General features: G+C 41.6%; 1 protein-coding gene across 1 annotated transcript in view; it reads left to right on the top strand.

Moving 5' to 3' along the window:
- Window positions 1-18,540, top strand: part of STMN2 (stathmin 2) — a 43,321-nt gene extending 24,781 nt beyond the window's left edge. The window contains exons 2-5 of the mRNA XM_076329510.1: window positions 3,503-3,598; window positions 4,236-4,408; window positions 14,175-14,366; window positions 17,205-18,540. Coding sequence (XP_076185625.1) covers window positions 3,503-3,598; window positions 4,236-4,408; window positions 14,175-14,366; window positions 17,205-17,264 — 521 coding nt within the window. The 3' untranslated portion in view covers window positions 17,265-18,540. The remainder of the gene's footprint in view (window positions 1-3,502; window positions 3,599-4,235; window positions 4,409-14,174; window positions 14,367-17,204) is intronic.
- The last annotated feature ends 2,622 nt before the right edge of the window (window positions 18,541-21,162 follow it).

Raw genomic sequence — 21,162 nt, 5'->3', positions numbered from 1 at the left:
GTCCCTCTGCAGAGCCTTCCTACCCTCGAGCAGATCAACACTCCCGCCCAACTTGGTGTCGTCTGCAAACTTCCTGAGGGTGCACTCAATCCCCTCGTCCAGATCATCGATAAAGATATTAAACAAGACCGGCCCCAAAACTGAGCCCTGGGGAACACCGCTCGTGACCGGCCGCCAACTGGATGTAACTCCATTCACCACAACTCTCTGGGCCCGGCTGTCCAGCCAGTTTTTGACCCAGCGCAGAGTACACCTGTCTAAGCCGTGAGCCGCCAGCTTCTCGAGGAGAATGCTGTGGGAGACGGTGTCAAAGGCCTTACTGAAGTCCAGGTAGACCACATCCACAGCCTTTCCCTCATCCGCTAGGCAGGTCACCTGGTCATAGAAGGAGATCATGTCCAATCTATCTTGTTGCATATAACTAAGAAGATTCTGTTGCTGTCTTTTGTCAACATTGTTCTTTCCTAGCAATTTCTTTATCAAAGCTTTTGTAGTATTACGATTACCATCATTTGCTTCCCTTCATTTAACTTGCACAGTTAATGGAATGATATGTACCCTACATGACTGCACAAGCAGCTATATAATTAGCAAGCCAGTTGAAACACATTTGGAAAATAAACTTTGTTGCAGTCACTGCTTGTCTTCAAGTATTTTTAAAAGCTCCACTATAAGACAGATAATTTTTGTGCCTATTTCAGTTAACACAAGAGGTCCTGTGCAGATTGCATAAATGCTGTGCTGTTGGCTTTCTGGCCTAAGTGTGCTGTTTTTTTAATAGAAAAACATTTATTTTTGAGAGAACAAGCTTCCATGGCTAAAGCACTAACTCCTCGGGATTAGGGAAAGCACAGTTATCTCCCTGTTCAACCTGTGTGACATGGGCCAGCCACTCTAATCAGACCACTAACCGGAATAACATTACTGCTTTTTTTTTTTCTTTAATGTATGGCAGTTTAAGGAAAGGACAGCTGAGCAAAGCAGGGCTCCTGCTACTCAGTGCTGCCAAATAAGCTGTTCTTTGCCTGGTCAAGGGGGACAAGTCATCACAATGCTGATGTTGGATACCTGAGGAGGTGTGTAGGTCTTCAGTTCCTTTGAGGCTCTCAGCCCTTAAGTCTCCAACAGGAAAAGCAGTACTTGTCAACATGGCAGGTTTTTTGGTTCCCAGGGTTGCAGCAGCCTCCGGAACTTGCTGTGAGTATTCAAGCCAAGTTCCAACTATAGTTGAAGGACTTTCTAGGGCAAATGGAGACTAAATCAATACCATGAAAAAAAAAATGTAATGCTTGTAAAGCATAGAAGGTCATCCTAATTCTGTCAGTAGCCAGAATGAAATAGGACAATCATTTCACCAGCGTGCTTTCACTGCAGCTATTGTGCTGAAAGGAAAGAGAGCTGAGCACGTTCTTATCTTTCTCCAGCCATGGTTTGCAGATGACAAGCTGGGAGAACAAACACCTTTTCCTAATTATTTTAAATGCTGTTAGAAAACAACACATATTCAATGTCAGGCAAAGGTAAAAAATAATAACAAAGGCCCCAAAAGGCAGGATTCCTAGGATGCTGCTTTGCATGCCTCTTTCTGTGAAGGTATTGCAAGTTATACATTGTAGCAGTGATTCAGCAGACCTTGTACAAGAACGTTTAGCTTTCAGCTTGTGTCATCAATGGCCATGTCTTTAACACGCAAGCCAGCATCCATTTTCTGTATGTTTAGCAGCCTCCCAGGCAGCATGCAGGGTCTCGTGTACTCCCACGCCACAACCTCCCTGCTGAAAAGGATGCAATTTTGGTGGTGTGGGCAGCTGGCTGGGCAAGCCCTCCTCAAAGGACAGTCTGGACAACCACACCTGTGTGCATAGAATTATGCATGCGGCTAAATGCTTTGTTGGATGGAGGCCTAAATGAACATATCATTATGTTTGACTATTAACAGACATCAGTTGGACATGATTTGTCTCTTCACAGGATTTTTGTGTTATTCCTTGCAAGTTGGTACTTACGTTTCAAACCAAAAAACTTGTCAAGTTCAAGCTTCCTTGACAACCTCAGTTCACAGAAAGCAAAATCTTCAGTACGCTCTTGACCTGAGGTGCTGGCTTTCACCAATGGTTTCTGAAAAGCTATATGTCCTTTAGGTGGGTTATTTAGGGTCCATTATTAGAGGCCCCCATGCAAAGCTTAATTAGATAATTAATCATCCACTGGCAGTTAGAAATCCATTTCTGAACTGATGGATCATTCAAATACCACCATTTTGAGCAGTACCCAAAGGCTCAACCTTGGGGGCCTTTCTCAGTAGGAAAATCAAGTTCAAAAAGCACAAGAACAGCCATGAGAAAGACTGAATGACAATTTCGTATGTATCCACAATTTGAAGATCAAAGGGCTGTCTGATTTTCCTTTAGTAACATCAAGGATTAATTTGGTCTAATCTGTTAAGAACAATACTTGAAGCCACAGTTATATTTTAAGCAATCTTTTCACATGCTGGCAGCAAATGTGTGTCTGCCTCTGCAGATATGATTTTGATAGTAGCAGGGATTTGTGTGTGCCAAGATGAATTTTGAAGCAATCCCCCCTCAACATACATATTTTATGCAGTGTGGGCAGTGGCTAGGACACCAGGACTCAGGAGCTGGCTCTAGTCTGAGCTCTGTCATTAAACTGCCAAGCGACCAGATACAAGACTATTTTTCTACTTATGGGTGATAGCAATTAGAAAGGGTGAATGCAGAATATCATTTAATGGTTAGGTATTGATATCACCATTTCTAGACCAGCCCCTCCTCAGTCCATGACTGGGGCCTATAGGCATTACAAGGTCAGTAAAGGTAACACCATAAAGGTAAATTACAAGGGTATTTATTGCATCAGCTGATACGCACTAGATGTGAGTATGGAAGCAACGTATTTTGGCCAGTAAGTGAGGAAGGAAAAGCTTTGTTTCAAGTAGTTGCGCATATTAAGGACATTATGCAAAGGATTTGATAAATATATCCTCATTTCTGCTTTTATTTTTAATTATCTGGATGACATTTTCATTTGTAACAGATAATGTCTTTAGCATCTGCCTATGGCAACACATGGGCAGCGTTTCAGAGCTGTTCTCAATTGCATTTGGATACGTCAGAGAATTTGTAAGAGCTTCATGTCTCTCCACCTGCCAGGAGAGAGTGGAGTCATGGCACTCTTCCAATGCTAAATACAGTTCCTGGTAGCCAGATTAACTTTCTATAAACCAGAGAGGACTGTCTGCATTACACCCAAGGCTGAGGTAATGTAGGAGATCAGAAGCAGTCTCTGCAGTACTGAGCATCTCGCGTGATTTTATAAAGGCTCAATGTTCAGAAGAAATAGTTGAAAGTAAATATTCTAGAGAAATCTGCCAGGTGGATGATGGAGCAGATTTGCTGGTCCCCAGCCAGTCACCTCAGTCAGAGATTCACTAAGGAGGAGCTGGGGAAGTGAAGCGTGCTAACAAGGTCTCTCGTTTCAGCTTACAAGGAAAAGATGAAGGAGCTGTCCATGCTCTCTCTGATCTGCTCCTGTTTTTACCCTGAACCTCGCAACATGAACATCTATAAATATGATGGTGAGTGACTTTCACTGGAAATCATCCTGCAGGTCAGATAATGTGCTACTGCTGGGAAATGACTCAGTTCACCATCCCAGTCCATAATGTTAGTCAGTGGATGTTTTGCTGATTTAACAATTCATTTGCTGGCTTTGGCTATTACCTTCTATTGATTGTGTATTACCCGTGATGCTGGCTATTGTTCCTAATAGCAGCTAACTAAACTCTTAAAGCTAGCCCTCTCATACTGAGCTGTACTTTTCCTGCTACCCATTTGAAAATTACAGCTCTTCACAGCTGACATAATTCCCAAGGAAACCAAGAAAAGATGAAGGCATGCTTAAAAAATTAATCAGCTTGGGCACTGCTCGCAGGGGGTGTGAAATGACACAGAACCCCAATAAGCTTCCAAAACTGCTGTACATTTTTATCTTTATGAGATTAAAGTATAATTAAGCTATTACAGATAAAATGGAATGTACTTCTCCTGAGAACAGTTTTCAGCCCATAATCTGCCATTGCGTTTAAAATGCCCAAGGCAAAGATGCTAAATCTTTTGTCTGTACTTCTGATCCTACACTAACGTCTGTGCTGCTTCTCTCCTCAATACCGCTGAGGTATTGAAGGGCTTAGCATTTCTCACTTTATTGTGCAGACATGGAAGTGAAACAAATCAACAAACGTGCCTCGGGCCAGGCCTTTGAACTGATCCTAAAGCCGCCATCTCCGGTCTCAGAAGCACCACGAACTTTAGCTTCTCCAAAGAAGAAAGAACTCTCTCTTGAGGAGATCCAGAAAAAGCTGGAGGCTGCCGAGGAGAGGAGAAAGGTATCTTTCCTTAAAAAAATGCTAGTAATTAAACCTGACTTGGTGTACAGAATAACAGCCACGTTTCCTGTCCGTTGATGTGTTTTCCATTGCCATCACTGAATCACAGTGGCCTGCATGGACAAAAATTAGTAACATGTTTAAAGAAAAAATGAGTTTATTTTCTTTCAGCAGCTTGCAAACAAACCTCACTGGTTTTGATGATTGGGAAGTATACATCACAAAATACAGATAGCTTTGGACAGGAGGCCCAAGTGGGTTCAAATACACATGCTTACTGTGTGAGTGTAAGTAGTTCATTCAGAGCATCTATAATAGTTGCTGAAAACCAGTGCAATTCTTCTGGTGTCTAAGTTTAAGAGATGGATGTACAATCTTGACTCCTTGTAGTGCCCATGGAAATTACGCACAAGGCCTGCCTGAGGCAGCTAAAATGTCTTATTTATGCAGTATGGAAGCATGCCAGCCCTGAATAAAGAGCATTCTGGATCACTCACCACACACTTGGATGGAGATGCTAGCATAGCACAGCTGCTAAGGAGAGGCATTTCTAGCAGACAGTCTCAATAGTGCTGGAAGTTGGTCTTGTGGGGTTATCTACAGACTAAGTCTTCCCTTTATGACCTTACCCTTAGTGGTAAAACCCTGTTTCATAATCAATAAGTTTGTCACATAGGGTTTGGAAGGGTTGTTACACCTTCTTCACAAAGGTTAGCACAAATGCAGGGTGCATGCAACAGGAAGTCCACGTTAACTGTTTATTTGGCTTTCATCATGACTGATGTGTTGAAGAGGTCTTTATTTGCTCTAACTCAGAGCTAGCTCAGATTGCCTTTTTTTTTTCCAGAAGATAAAAGGCAAAGTTCCAGATCAGGTAAGTCAGAGGATGACAAGCAAAGCCAATGACACACCATTGCCAGCCTGAATTGCCAGTCTGAAAATTAGCAGTGTTCTGTATGGGCCCAGTGTTTATGCTGTGTTGCACCATTTCAGGAAAGTCATGGCTGTCTGCAATGGCCACAGAAAATTCAAGATGTGGTAATATATTGTCCTGGTTATTCCATGTTTCCTTTTGGTATGGCACAAGAGGAGAGCCACAGAAGCCAGAGAAGCCTCAGGAGCCATAGAAGGACTTTCTGTGTCCTTCAACCACGCAATCAATGTTATTTTGTGGCAAATCTGCCTACACCAGTTAAATTGGAGTTAGAAACCCCTTCCACCTGCTCATGGAGTCCCTGGTAGAGCATATCTAAAAATGAAACAAGCTTAGATGTCTCTAAGCCTTTAATTTATCTCTTAAACAATGTGATTTGTTACTAAAACTGGCATTTACATAATTGTTTCCAGATACAGACAAAAGTGTATACAGAAGTCCAGGGAGGGACAGCAGATATGCCACAGATAGCACCCCAGACCAGGGTTGCTTCCAAGAAACCCAGTGGAGTGTTTATACTGGTGTGTGGTGAGATGTGAATCCATTGGAGTCAGCAGATCTGGATTACTGACAGGTCCTTAAAACCTGGCACTCAGTTTTGATTTGCAGTGAAACCTGACTATTCTGGACCTCACTAATTTGAACAATTCATTTAGGTGAACCCTGAAGTGTTGCCACATTTGCCATTTCTGCTGCCTTGCTAACACAGACTCTCTGCTTCTAATGCACACACATTAGCACTATTGCTTCTTTCAAAGAAATATTTCTGCCAGAATATTCGTTTCAGTAAAAGGACATGACTGTATGTGAAAGGAGTATGCATTTGCACTAGCACCTGCCCAGAAGTATGAGCTTTCACACACGCAAATGATGATATGCCCCAAAGACTCGATCCGTGAAGTGCCTCTGTACTGAGTACAAATGCTCAAGTAAAGATATGGACAGAATGAAATGGCAGCAGTTAAGAAGCCTGATATTATACTTAGTGGGAAATATAAATTTAACGTCGCAAAGATTTAATTTCATTTATTTTGTTACTATTCATTTCTTCCTAAAGAAAAACTCATTATGCAGTAAACTGGTAATCAGTGATAGCAATACAGACACCTGCCATTTCTTCCCCTTGGTACTATATTCATTTTGAATGAACATATAACTGAGTTCTTTTAATAGACAAGATCCTCCATATTAGCATTGCAGCAGCAATTGCTGGGAAAGGAACAAAGAACAGAGCGGAAAACTTCATTACCTAACTGTTAAAATCCCTGGTGCTCCCACATCTCAACTATTGCCTTCATTTTTGGCCTGAAAAAGAGTATATTGCAGAGAAGGATAAAAAAGCAATCAGAGGAACAGAACATCTTCCATAAGAAGATAAATTAAATAGTCCACTTTTCAGCTTGGAAAGAGACAACAGATGGAAGATAAGATAGAAGTCTACAAAGTCATGAATGGTAATGAGAAGATGAATAGGAACAATTATATTCTGTTTCACACAATCCAAAGGGAAAGAAACACTCAATGAAATCATCAGACAGCAATTTCAAAACAGAGGGAGGGAATCACCTTTTCATGTATTGTTTAATCAAGCTGTATTTGTTATCACAGGCTATTTAGAGATTATTAAAATATTATTTATTTCAAAAATATAATAGCAAAATTGATAGAGCACTACCTTGTACGAAATTATTATATGAATGCAGCCTCTGGCTCAGAAAATACGTAACTTGGTGACTCCTGAAAGCTAGGGAGCTATATATCTCTCTCTCTCAAGGAAATGACCAGGCAGAGTTGCCCAATTTCATCTACACTCTCCCTAAGCATCTTCCACTTTCTGCTGCTAGACAAACCAGACAGACTTTCTGACATCCAGCATGGCATTTGTTATCATACTTTTCAATCTATGTACAACAGCTGTCAGGCATGACCATTCTAGATTGTGTCCTTCCAGCACAGTTCTAATTAAAATCAAGTATAACTAATGGATGAGAATTGCCTTTTCAGAACAAATACTGATTGATTTCACACTGTTTAGGAATTAGGTTCTGCTCCGTTAATTAGGCAGTGTTCATTAATAAATTTTCAAACTCATGAGAACACATACAGCAATACATGCACTTCCGCAGTCTCCTGCTTATGCTGTTTCCTGTCATCATTCTTGTTGATTCCCTTATAAGCTTTTACAGGGCTCTTTCTTTTTCTCACCCTCTTTCTCTACCTCACTTGACAGTCACTGTAACCTCATACTCTCAGACCAGACCGAGAGTTTCACCTGAGGCATTTTTTCCTTTTGCACCACACAGCGAGACCCATTTGGGCTAGTTACAGATTTGTCCTTTCCATTTATAGAATCCTCTTTAAAACATGTCGTTATAATCCCATTATTTTTTTGGCATATGTGTGCTATATTTTCCCACCTTTGTGGATAATCGGAAAGATCTTTTCATCCTTACCACTTAAGAAATTAGAGCACAGTGACATTGTAAGCAGCAGAAGTTTATTCCTCACAGAACCTTTAACATTTATCAATTTTTATCCATTGGCCTTGAATGTTCAGCTATTATTACACTTGATGTACAGACTTCAAGAGCCATATGTTGAATTATATATCTTTATTGCCCATGTTCAACTTACTAGCATAAAAATGAAACACTAAAGGGACACACATTTCTACTAGACTTTGGATTATGGGAGAGAATCGTATGTAATTAAATCCTCTTAATGGCTTTCTATTGGGATGAAATTGAATCAGGCTCGTCCCTAGTGCTTAGCGCCACAAAGAATGCAGGAGAACAGTCATAATTTTTAACTTTCATGCTGTTGGATATAGACTTATAGCTACATGAGTTTTTAATACCATTACTATGAAATGCTGCAAAATAAGCCCCCGGTGCAGCCTAGACTGGGCAAGGCTTGCTGTGCTCCCTGCAGCAGGCAGGCAGCCCAGGGCATCTCTGCCAGCATTGTGGCCGCACTCTGCATCGGGCTTCAGCACCCAACTCGCCGCCCCTTTGAGCCAGCCCCACAGCCTGCCCAGAGGCACTTCCTAATACTCTTGATCCGTCTCTCCTTTGGCATTGAAAAAGCCACCCATGCGTTACCGCACAGTACAGCAGGCTGTTGGGGGAAAAGGCTTCCCCAAGGCGGGGAAGATGGCGGAGCTGGGGGACAAATGCCCCCTCCTAGAAATTGTGCGGGACCTACAAAACTGCCGCTCCAGGCAAGAGGAGAGGCAGAGAAGGGATCAGCACCTTCCCTGGCAAAAGTGGAGCTTTCTTTGTTCTTCCAACTCATTCCTATTCCCCTCCTTGGTTTCCTGTAATTTGTAAGCGAGCAGGCTGGGAGGGAGGACGGGCACTGCCCAAGGCATTTGCCTCCTGTCTTGCCCATCTACTCATCTCCCTTTCTGTTACTGTTGGCCCTTGGCTGTGCTTGTGCGGAGAGGGAATACAGCATGAAATGCTTTTCTGTGTAAAGGTCCTAGCAATATGTGTGGAATCAGCACTGGAACCATGTGTTTCTGCCCCGTTTTGATTTACACCATAGTGTTTCCATACATGGTGCTTCACCCCTAATGTTTACAGAAGATAACCAAAACTGCAAGCCACTCCACAGTTCCTCATCCAAAAAGCGTAAGCCTATGGGATATGTGCCCATGGGAAGGTGTTTGCTACCAGCTGGGAGAAGGTTTGGTGTTAGGCACCAGGGTCTGTCTTGGAGCATGTGGAGTCGTGAGCAGAGACAGCATATATCGCAATGCTGGCAAAGCTTCTTTCCACAGTCTACCGTGGGCTTTGCCGTTTTGCAGCAATCATAAGACAAACTGACATTGATCTTCATTAACTTTAAAATGCCAGGCTTCAGACTGCAGCAGATCAAGAAATGCCTCATGAGCAGGTAGGGGAACATCAGGTAGAGGGCTCAGGTGATACCGCTTGCATCCCTCCAACATGCCTTGTTCACCCCCATGGGTCACAACCCTGAGAGCAGCAATTTTGTGCCAGCTGAGGAAGAGACAGTGAGTTTTCTGGAATCACATTGTGGATGGGCTCTTTATTTTTTTTTTACTCTACTTCATGTTTTTACTAGCCCTGACCCAAAGGTCCCTTGGCAGACTGGACAAAAAAAAAGGATTCTCATCTAAATTCAAGCAAAATTTTGCACCATCTAGTTTCAGTAGAAGCAGGACTTCACCTACGGTTATAGTTCAGATGTCTCTGGCTCTCCTGCCACATGGCCGTTTCACTCCTCTGCTCTGTGACTCCATGGAGCAGGATCATCCCCCTCTTCTTCATGTCTCTTTAGACTGTCATCACTCTGGGAGAGGAACTGCCTCTCCCTGTATATTTGCACACTGCCTGGGACAGTGAGTCCTCACAACAGCCAGAACAGGTGCTAATGTAATACAAATAATAGTATTCCCAGTGAGGAATAGCATGTTATCATACAGAGATTTGAGGAAGCCAGTGCCATGAGCGAGGTCTAACTTGAGTCCATTCCCTTGCTTTTACATGGAAAAATCCCAACCTCAATTACTTCCTCTGAAAACATCACTACTTCAACTCACCATTTCTTTCTGACTAATACCTAGGCTTCACCTTGGCATTTATGTTGCAGTAGGAGCCTTTAATCCTGTCTTCACATTCTGCTCCATTAATACTATCTCTTAAATACACAATACACTGAAGAATACCAAGGTTAATGCAGCTTCTGCTGAACAATTTAATTTTAAAAAATCCAGCCAGTGAATGAATGTGTTACGAAATCAGAGTTCTCATGGCTGGTAGTGTGCCTCATACATCCTAGTAACTAAGATGGTCGGGTGAATGCATTCAAGCTGAAATTCCTAGTTTAAAAGCAGTTGTCTGAGCCCATTTCTTGCTTAAAAGTAATCCTTTAATTTTATCTCTGCATAAATGACTTCAATATTTGGATGTACACATCAAAAATAGATAAATGTGAGAAAATAAAGCACCTGTTACTCAGATAAATAGAATTTTCTTCCTGTGAGTAATGATTAAAAAATATGTCTATCTATCTCCAAAGCCAGTTTCCATAAACAATTTTGCTCATAAAGTGAATGTTTAGTTGTCTGCATCTATCTCTGGCCAGCTAAATATGAGATGTGGATTTCCTTTTGAAACACTAATCTCTGAAAACTGGGGGTGCACATGATCCTTTAGAAATATGACATAGAAGTTTTTAGCACAGTAGTACATTTCTAGGAGCAAAAGTGTCTGTACCAGGAATGTTTTACAACATTTTTATCCTCCACACCTAGCATTAGATGTGCTGTAGCTTCATTGATTAAGCCTTGTTATATTTAAGAAGTCTTCTGAATATTCCCTCTTGAGTATTGTTTCTTCTTTTCTCCACCATTCCATAATTTTCTCTCCTTATTAATCTTCTTTATCTTTCATCCCATTTCCAACCTTTTTTACTCATTTTCTTACAATAGCTGTACAAGAAGCACTTACCATAAGCCATTTACAAGTGTGTTAGAATATCAACTATCACGGATTTCAAAATATCCTTTCCAGCACTTCAAACAATACAATGTTGAAGATAAACTTGGAATAAAAACTTCCTATGTATGTTGGAATCCTGTGTCAAGACCACGGGAGTCCAAACATAGCAGTTAAAAGCCAACACAAACAACAAAGGGAGTCTGTTAATCCCAGGCCCACTAGGTATCTGGGTCATTCATTTAGCCATTTCTGGATGTGTAGTAGACTTTCGAACAGACAGGGTGGCCAAGTTCTTTTGCCAAATGTGTTGGAAACAGAAAGTTGTTTGACAATCCAGTACAAAAACATACCAACCACCTTCCAAAATTGTCCTAAGGGGATTTCAAAAATGGTCTGAACACCAGGGAAACAGGCAGACTCACAGCTGGGGTACAATGGCATTGGAAGAGGGACGTCAGTTTAAATGAGACTCTGCCCCATGAATGTTTTGTGGCAGGGAGGAGGGTGCCTGTATTTTGAACCAGTCCTGGGTACCTTGAACATTTTGAGTGAGGAAAAGGAATGCCATTTAAGGTATATCATGAAGGAAAATCGCATTGGAGTGTGCAGTCAGTTCCTGAGGCCTGGTTTAGCTTTCATTCAGACTCCTACTGGTGCCAGTGCAATTTGCATTCAGTAAATACTGAATTAGTCTATAAGGATTTTCTTCATTATCATGCATTAGTGGACAAATTACTTTTGAATGCGATGTCTGCCAGCGTAGCCTCCAGAACTGTGTGTACTTTTATATGGAACTCTAATTTTTCACTGTTCTCCTGGATTTATGATAATAAGTAGTTCCAGAAGGCAGTTCTCTTCCAGAAGAGAAGAAAACAAATCCTGAAAAATGGGCAAGTGCCCCAAAGTCTCAAAGGCATTTTGCTACCTCCTGTTGAAAGCCAATGTTCTTTTCAAAAATGCTGCTTATAGGCACAGTCCAGATCTTACTTTTTATTACAGCATCTCCATGGGCCCTGGATATGTCCTTGGAAATGTCTGTTATCTGAAAGTGCTTGATTTTATAACACAGTATATATACGTATTTAATGCCATGAAACGTTAGCCATCCAAATTAACAAGTCACTTCTTAAACGTTTCATGGGAAAGGCCATTACAATTAGTATCATAGTATCTTTTCTATTCAAACTCCCAACAGGAAGGGAAATAGATTCTTAGATTATCAAAGTTACTTTTAGATAACTTAAGCAAAGGGTTCACAAAATTCCTATCAGCAACCAAAATTTAATGACAATAACTTTTCCAAAATTAGATGAAAGGTTGCCATTGAACAGTAAATTAAACAGAAAATGCAGAATAACTTCACAAGCACTGGTCAAACTGAGCCACTCAAATTGGTCCAAAAATAGTAAAACAAGATGAAGATGTTCAATTATTTCAGTTTTACATTGCACCAAATCTTTCAAAATAACTTTTTTACATTTTAAAATAGCCTACAGTTAAAGAAATGTTAAATGCTAAGTATCTGGAATCAAGTATTTTGCTTCAAAATAACCTATTTTTATTATATGATTATTAAAATTATTGATGTTTTTGTTAAACTTATGGGGCTTTTATGATTTTTCAATTAGTCTACAAAATTCCTTCTTTGCCCAGCTCTTTTTCCCTTTGGCTCATCCTCCTTCCATTCTCCACCAGTGAAACTCCCTCTTCTCTTGGCTGTGCCTGTCTGGGGACTTTTTGTTCCCATTTGCAACATCTTTTGGCCTGCACAACAGTTATTTTCTCTGAGTCAAAGATCTGAAAAATGCTTGCTCTATTACTCTCTGTTCAGCATAAGCTGTAATGGAGGTAAGAGCAAGGAAGAGCCTTTGTAAGGTACCAACCATTTCAGTAGACCATTCCCATCAGCAAGTGCTCCAGGGATCACAGTTTGAGAAATGAACCCTTAACTGCAACCAGGCCAGAGGTGAAAGCAAATGCATTAAGTAACCAAGACTGATGAAAGTAGTTTTTTCCTCTGATCTCAAGCAAGCCATTACAGCCTTTCAAAGCTAGATATGTTTTACTCCAGTGTCTTGCTGCAAGGTGTTCTGCCTGGCCTTTGCAGACTTTTCTAGAATCTGCTTAATTTGCCTCATCAGTGCATTTGGCTTTATGTGTATCTTACCTTCGTTAAAATACTTGTTTTCTCCTCCAACTTGGATCTCACTCATGTAAAAGAATTGCAGCCTTTTTCACTCCATTTAAAGCCACACGATATAATTTAATAGGATTCATTATCACTAATTGTAATTATTGGTTAAGCCCTTTAATTTAGGCCTTAAACTAATTTATTTTTATGGATAACAATGCTAACAGTGTATTGTGATCTGCACTGAAATAAACACTTAGTTTCCTGGAGCCATATTTCATTCCCTGTTTTCTGTTTGCTTCTCATGCGCCCTCTAATTTATTTTATCCAGAAGCGTACAATGTTGTTTATCATTTCCAAATAACCCCTCTGTAACATATTGCCTTTTCAATTAGACTTGCCTGGAGGATGGACCCAATGCTGCAACTTCTTTGGCTTCTCTCCTAGTATTAGTGGTTTCGTGTTAGTAATTTGATTTAAAATAAATAACAAAGCTTATGATTCTGAGCAATGAGTTTACAAAGAAGAATAACATAGTATTGCGCATAGGCTGCATCCATTTAATTCCTACTTGCAGTTTTCATCTTCTTGCAAAATTTGAATTTTTAACTAAAAATAGCTTTTTTTTTATTTTCTATAGAATAAAACCCTTTTTTCCCTTCCTAATCAGTGAGATGAAGCCAAACATAAATATCATGGGAAAAAAACATTGTCTGAATTGATTCTGTCTGTCCTTCACAACAGTAAACTTCAAAGCCTGTTATTAACTATTCAAGCACATTAAAGGATAGTCCAGCCTAGGTGAAAAATGCACCTCTCCTGTGTCGGCAACTTCCTTTTTAACACTGTTCATACCTTCAGCCCCCAATCCCGTATCTCTACAAATAAAATGCTCATAGCTAAAAGACTGCAGCTGACAGAGGTTGAGCAACCACTGCAGTAACCCAGACAACCCAGGGCAGTAACCATGACAGCATTTCTTGTTAACAGAAGTGCTTCGGATGCTTCTCTGCTGCTGCCTCACACGCATACCTCACATTTAGCCAGTGTCTCTAAGCCCCTGTTACTGAAGCTAATCTGGTTTACACAGAGAAGTGATCTTTCCAAACTGTGCATGTAACAACTAAGCAACAAACTTTATGCAGTTTCCAAACTCAGTGAACTGTTGCCCTATGAGATTTTTTTTGCTCCACATGAGTATTTCATTTCAGCTGCATGTCTCTCTGTTTCCAGTCCCAGGAGGCCCAGGTGCTGAAACATCTGGCAGAGAAGAGAGAACATGAGCGAGAAGTGCTTCAAAAGGCTTTGGAGGAGAACAATAACTTCAGCAAAATGGCAGAGGAAAAGCTGATACTGAAAATGGAACAGATCAAAGAAAACCGTGAAGCTAATTTAGCTGCTCTTATTGAACGTCTCCAAGAAAAGGTAACCACACTATCACTCCTCACCCTAGACTAGAAAGGAAAATCTAATCAATATTTTGAAGAGATGTTGTGGGTAGCTCCTATCTTAGTTGCTACAGTTGAGCAATTTTTAAATCAGAGCCCCTGATGCGTATCTAAACCACCACTCACTTTTGAAAAAGAGTAAACATCCATAACCACACAATCACAGAATGGTTGAGGTTGGAACAGGCCTCTGGAGATCATCTGGTCCAACCCCCCTGCTCAAGCAGGGTGACCCAGAGCAGGCTGTCCAGGACCATGTGCAGATGGCTTTTGAATATCTCCAGGGATGGAGACTCCACAACCTCCCTGGGCAACCTGTGCCAGTGCTCGGTCACCCTCACAGTGAAAAAGTGTTTCCTGATGTTCAGAGGGAACCTCCTGTGTTTCAGCGTGTGCCCATTGCCTCTGGTCCTGTCACTGGGCACCACTGAGAAGAGCCTGGCTCTGTCCTCTTTGCACCCTCCTTCAGGTATTTATATAAGATCCTCCCTTTAAGCCCTCCCTTCTCCAGGCTGAACAGTCCCAGTTCTCTCGGCCTTTCCTCATAGGAGAGACTGGGAGATGTTCCAGTTCCTTAATCATCATGGCCCTTCGCTGGACTGTCTCCAGAGAAAGGTTGATTTTCTAGCTTTTAAGAAGTGCTGTGAACAAATGAAGGGTCGCTTGTGTTTAGATTTCGACTTTTAAGAAAAGTCATTGAACAGATCAAACAGTTGTCTTGTGTCTGTAGTTCTTGGTTTCTCAGAGGAGAAAGATGAAAAAATATGGGGAAAAAATATTTCCTGTACATCAAAAGTGTCCTGTTCTTCCATAAGTCTTGCAACTAAAGAGAGTACATTTTCTTTTGGAGATCTTTGGTACAGTCAGAGGAAACAGGTAAATCACAAACCCCACCATGCAGACTAAGTGTGCCTTTCTCCAAAACAACCCTTCCACACAAGAGAGGGAAACATGTGAATAAAGATTTAGAAGTGTTAAGAAAAAATTAATTAGTTCTGCATAAGTGATCACTTGTTTCTCTCAATGATGAACTTTCTAATATGTTAGTGAATTGACTAACAAAGAAAATAGCTCTCAGTGGTTTTCAATGAGATCTTCTCCATAAGCACCTCTGCTTCTTTGTCGGAGAAAAAAGTCTTGGGGAGCAGGAAAGAAACAACAGAAACCAAAGGATCATTCTTGATCTTAAGAACTGTACCCAGATTACTTGATGTTTTTGCATTAGATTAGTTTGCAGGCGCATATCCCAAAGCTTATGAAAACAAAGGGAAAAGTCAATTAGCCATCCTTGAGGCCCAAAAGGAAATCAGAAGGACAGCTGAAGCGTCTCTCTGTCCTAGGTTAATGTTAACAGACTGCTAAGCCCCGTTTCCACAGCAATATGATGGCATATATGCATGAAATCCAAAGAAGGCTTCTGAACAAAAATGACAATAATTCATTTGGGAACATTTGTACACACCAGTAATTAAAAATTGCATGACTACACAGTTTGCCAACACAAAAGTAAACCCTGAATATGCAGAAAAAGAAGAAGTGAGATATCTGGGTCCAAATCTTCAAAAGTTACACAGAACTGTGGACGCCCCGAGGTTTTGGTGTCTAGAAGTTCCTACAATCAAAGATAACTTCTGTATACTGCAGTTAACAGGAGCAAGGAACAAGACCCATATAAAATCTAGCATCCAGAATTATGGATCTTATAAGAAACTGTGATTTACAGAGTCAGTTGATGCAATAAGCCATCTTGGCCTGTGATCCATAGTCCAACTCAGACAATAAAAAGATAAGTGTTTACTTCAGTGAATTTTTGACTGTAAAAGACCCTCTAATGCATGGAAATACCTAGGGAGCGTCTTAAACTGAAGTCAGCTAGGGATGGATGTTTGCTTCTGTAGTGAGCTTGTGCTTGTCATTTGGTTGTCTGGAGTTTTTTTCAGTGATCAGACACAAGAAATAAAAGTCTGATAGTTTGACAGTTGAAAGGAAAGAGGCATAAACCAAAAACCCTAAAAGCCAGAAGCTGCCAAAAATAATAGTTTTATAAACACCCCAAGTAGAACATTCCTAAATTCGACAGCTGTTGTTCCTGACCACAGGCCCATTTCCACAGAAGTATCTGAATATACAGTGGCTCAAATAAGTCTAAATTAGTTATGACTGCTTTTGTGAAAGGGAAGAAAACATGGCTGAAAGTGGAGAGAAGAGCCTAGCATTGACTTTTGGTAACTGTGTCCCTTCTCCATCACAGCCAGAGAAAGAATGGAGACGACAGCTAGCTTCATCGTTTGGTCTAAGGCGATGTTTGAGATGTTCAGATTGACCCGTCTTGACGGAACTAAATTCTTGGACCTTTATTTATGGTTCCTAAATGCTACAGATAACACAGTAACTAACACTTCTTCTGCATACAGTGTGCAAGGAATTAATTCAAGCCCACTCATCCTTCCCTATATTTAGTTTAACATCTAGGAATTCGAAGGGCAAATGTGAGCACATGGCACATTTTATGCTGCAAGCAGCACCTCTCTATGTGGGCCTTTAAAATGAAACTCTGTGAGGTGCTGAGGATTATAAGGCCATATCAGATAAAAGACCGAGCTCCAGAGCATAAGTAGAATGTAAGCATCGGACATGCCTCAGGCTGGTCTGGTGGGACACCTCTCCTGAGTTGCATCCTTTAAAGACAGTTGTGCTGTGAAACAAGTTTTGCACAAGCATCAAAGGCACAACCTAAATGGGTTGTCACCAGGAGCCTCCCTGGGCAGGCAGAATGAGAAAGAGTTTTGATTTTTCCCTTCTTGATGTTTTCCAGGAGAGGCATGCTGCAGAGGTCCGTAGAAACAAGGAGCTCCAGGTGGAACTGTCTGGCTGAAAACAGCAATGGTGGATGTGACCCATCCCCACCATTAGTAAACTCCCCCTGCCTATATTATTATGGATCATGCGATATCAGTATGGGAAATGTATGACATGGTTTAAAAAAAAAAATCAAGAACTCAATAAAAAACTTTAAAAAAGAAACAAAAATAAAAAACCAATGCGGTCTCTTTGCAGAATGATTTGCTTGATGTTTAAAAAACTTGGATCTTACTTTGTAAATACTTACATTTTTGTTAAAAAATACAAGTATTGCATTATGCAAGTTATTTCATAATCTTACATGTCCTGTAACAGGCTTCTGATGTTGTCTATTTCCACTCAGTTGAATTTGCTGGGTCTGTTCATTTGAAGCACCTCACGTCTAATTCCATTCCCTGCGACTTTCATTCCAACCCACCACGAGGTCAGTAGTAGTTCTATGGTGCTAGAGACCAGTCATTGCCTAATAACCTAGACTGCTTTGCCATCAATAAGCTTTGTTAAAACAGTGACTAGATCACAGGTTTTGTGACTTCACGTTCAGCTGTCCAAGACAAAAGCCTCTTAAAATGTAGTTTCTTCAAGTGCAACTTAGACTACAGGACTCTGTAGTGTGCTATATAATTGAGGTTAAATCGCCACGTGCAGTACTTGTTGCTTCTGCTTTTTGAAGTGAGAGGCAACAAATACAGCTGTGCAACAGAATGAAAGCAAGTGGGATCAGTTTGAGGCAAATTTAAGACGCACATTGTAACCATCAAGCTGTGACAAATTCTGATGATGCCAGACAGCCATACAAATGCTAATTGTAAAGTGAGCTTAATTCACCACCTGAAAATTTATTGATGGAGCAACTAAAAGCATCAAGTGGCTTTATCTGTAGATGCCATGACCTATGACACTTATCTGATGCTACCACATTACATGTGTAATAGTACAAGAGGCTACCGAATATTTCATCTGGAACCCATGAGCCAGTTGTTACCTTTTTTTTTGACACTGCTGACTTCCATTCGTCATGAATTTTACTCTTCAGTGTTAGCCAACCCTACCTAGTGACAGACATCTAGGACTAAGAGGGCTGAAGCAGGAGGAATGACTAGACAGGGTGCTTGTGCCAAGTACAGTATCACCAAACCTAACACATCGTCCCCAAAATAGCTGCAGTTTTGAAGTTGTCCCTACCCCCCTGGAGGTTGCTGCCTGCATATTCTACTCTTCATTAGTGCTATTTTCCTGTATGTCATTGTGAGCAAGCTGTGATTAATAAAGAATTGGGGTTCTGTGAACTGAAAAAGGGCTTGTCTCTTCTCTTGCTCCATTACTTTTCTGACATGTGCCCATGTGAGGTGAAAACCTAATGTAGTCCTAAAAGCACGGAAATGAGACTTAAATGAGAACTGTTAATAAACCAAGCCTATTTCTCTGCTAACACAGGACTAACCCCTGCTATGCGTTTTCCAGTGCTTAGGCTGGTTGTTTTTAAAGATTATCATATAAACTGAGCCTATAAATGTGACCTCTAGCACTGGGTTGATTAAAAAAGATAACTAGCTACACACACATGCACATGCACCCCTTAATCCTGACTCAATATTGGGGAAAAAAAGGAATTTGGGGAAAGAAAAGTGAATAATGTAGCTCTGGGCACATACATCAATAGCTGCAGCAAGATTCTGGCTGTTAACACACTGATTTTCAGGGTAAAAGGAATTCATTTACAGGATTTATTGAAAACCACAAAATTGCTAGGGAAACTGCTGAGCTGCAGAGCTGAGATATAAAATTGGGTCTGACCACATTTAAAACTGGACAGGTGATCGAAAGTTACCTCTAGGATTAGTTTTCTGATTTGAAGTCATGAAAGTGGCATTATTTACTTGCTCTTTCGGAGAGATGGGCCAAAAGCTCCAGATCTGCAACACTCAGTTTCTGACCCATGCAGCCTATTTTATTTCAGAGCCAAGTTATGTCCCAGGAAGACTTGGCCCGCAGTCAAAAACTAGCAGAAGCTGATCCAAGCGCAAGGCTGCAAGCTCAGCTCTGTGTGCAATGAGCTCTGTACCACAGAATGAGAGGAGTACTCCAACTTGTTATGGCAGCTGGATTTCCTTGCCTAAATTCCTTGTCTTTCTGGCAAAATTACCAGAAGTAAACCTGGTAGAGAAGCCAAATAGCAAACTTTGAATCTGGATGTCATGAGTTTCAATGTTCCCAAGGCTTCAAAGTTTGTATATTGCTTTAAGCCCCAGTAAAATATGTCATTCAGTCAAGCTTGTATTTCAATTTAAGGTCCAGGATCTTGGTTTGAGGGCTCCTGGATTTTGGTTTCATTTCCCAATGGCAAGTCACTTAGAGTTTTCCCTGTCCATTGACTTCACAAGCTCTGGTCGTGCATCAAGCCCTTTTCCCGTTTGTCTTGCTGGCTACGCTTGCTCGGAGAACAGGCCAAGGGCAGAGCTCTGATGCTGAGGCCAAGGAGGGCAGCCTGCCTTGCCTCCATGGGGCTAAACTTTCTTCCCCCACAGACGAGGGTGTCCACATCCAAAGTGCCAGTTGGGATGGTCCCTGGCACATGTCCACCCCAGCACAGACCCGGGCATTGCCTGGGAAATGCTTCTCCACAGGTACCAAGACTGCACCAGGGAAATGAGTGAAGAGCAAGACAGTGTGAGCGCTGTAGACCTATGTCACAGCCCATGCTCTGCTCCTGTTCACTTGGATCTTTTAACAGTTGTGGGTCTGGAGTTCATTTTATTATTTATTTTTTAATTCACGACAAACGGAGTGCTCAGGACTTTTAGATTAGAAAAATTGGGCCCCCTCTTCGATTAACTGTAGATGCCCAACTACATGCCATGAGCTTTGAGCAGCTGGCACTGCAATGCAGAGCATTTTCCGTAGGCTGCCTGAAACCTCCCAAAGGACGGGAGGGAGCCTGGAGCTCCGGCATTGCACCACGCAGATGCTCCCTCCTCTCACTGAGGTATATGACGGCTCAGCAGCAGGGCAGAGCTGTGCAGCACACCAAGAAAGGCGCTTCTGACCTGTGGCCTCTGCAGGTCCCAGGGCTGCCCCTCCGAGGGTGGGTAGGGCTGGGTTTCCTGTTAGCTAACCCACCAGTTACGTCAAGGCTGCCACGAGGAGACTGCCTGAGTAATCAAACAGGAACAATTCAAAACTGTCACAGTTCACGTGGTCCTACTGAAGCCACACAAAATTTATGCTCAAACCAAGTCAGACATTTCCAAAGTCAGGAGGCTTGGGTGTAGGGTTTAAACCCATCACTGATCCAGAACTTGAAAACAATGCCTTTTTTTCCCTTTGTTATCACACTTCTTGTCACGTGGAGGTGGTTTTTCTGAATGACTGGAACAAAATCCTAACCCTTCTATAGCCAAATAGCAATTTCTCTCTGTTCCTTCACTCCAGAATCCCCAAACATGTCACTGATGTGCAGCAACGTGCTACGCACACACGCAGAGTCGTCTGCCTGTCTGCCTTTCAGCAGTCCTTTCAGAGGGATGGGCTCTGTGATTAGTGGGGGAAAGAGCTTTACTCCCAGCAACTTAAACCATATGGAGAAAAGTACTTCTCACTCGTCTCCCAGAGGGAGAGAGACATGGTTTAAAACCTACATTTAGAGCAGCATGAACACCTTCTTTCTCATCCAACTGTTAGATCTCATCATGTCGGATCAAACCCTCTCAGCAGGATTTTGGTGGAGAGAAGAGAGGATTGCATGGGAAGAGGCAGGCCCTACTTCCATCTTGCAGCACATGCCCCATCCTGCGCCTATTTCAGCAGCGGAAGGAGGCAGCCGTTCACACAGCAGAAGGGATACTGCGAGGGAGGTAATGGGAGAATTTTAGATAATCTTTCCCATGCCTCAGGGCTGGTGCCGCAGTGAT

The sequence above is a fragment of the Aptenodytes patagonicus genome, chromosome 2, assembly GCF_965638725.1.
Source record: "Aptenodytes patagonicus chromosome 2, bAptPat1.pri.cur, whole genome shotgun sequence".
Taxonomy (NCBI): Eukaryota; Metazoa; Chordata; class Aves; order Sphenisciformes; family Spheniscidae; genus Aptenodytes; species Aptenodytes patagonicus.
The sequence above is the reverse complement of the archived record's forward strand: the minus strand, read 5'-3'. Positions and strand labels throughout refer to the sequence as shown.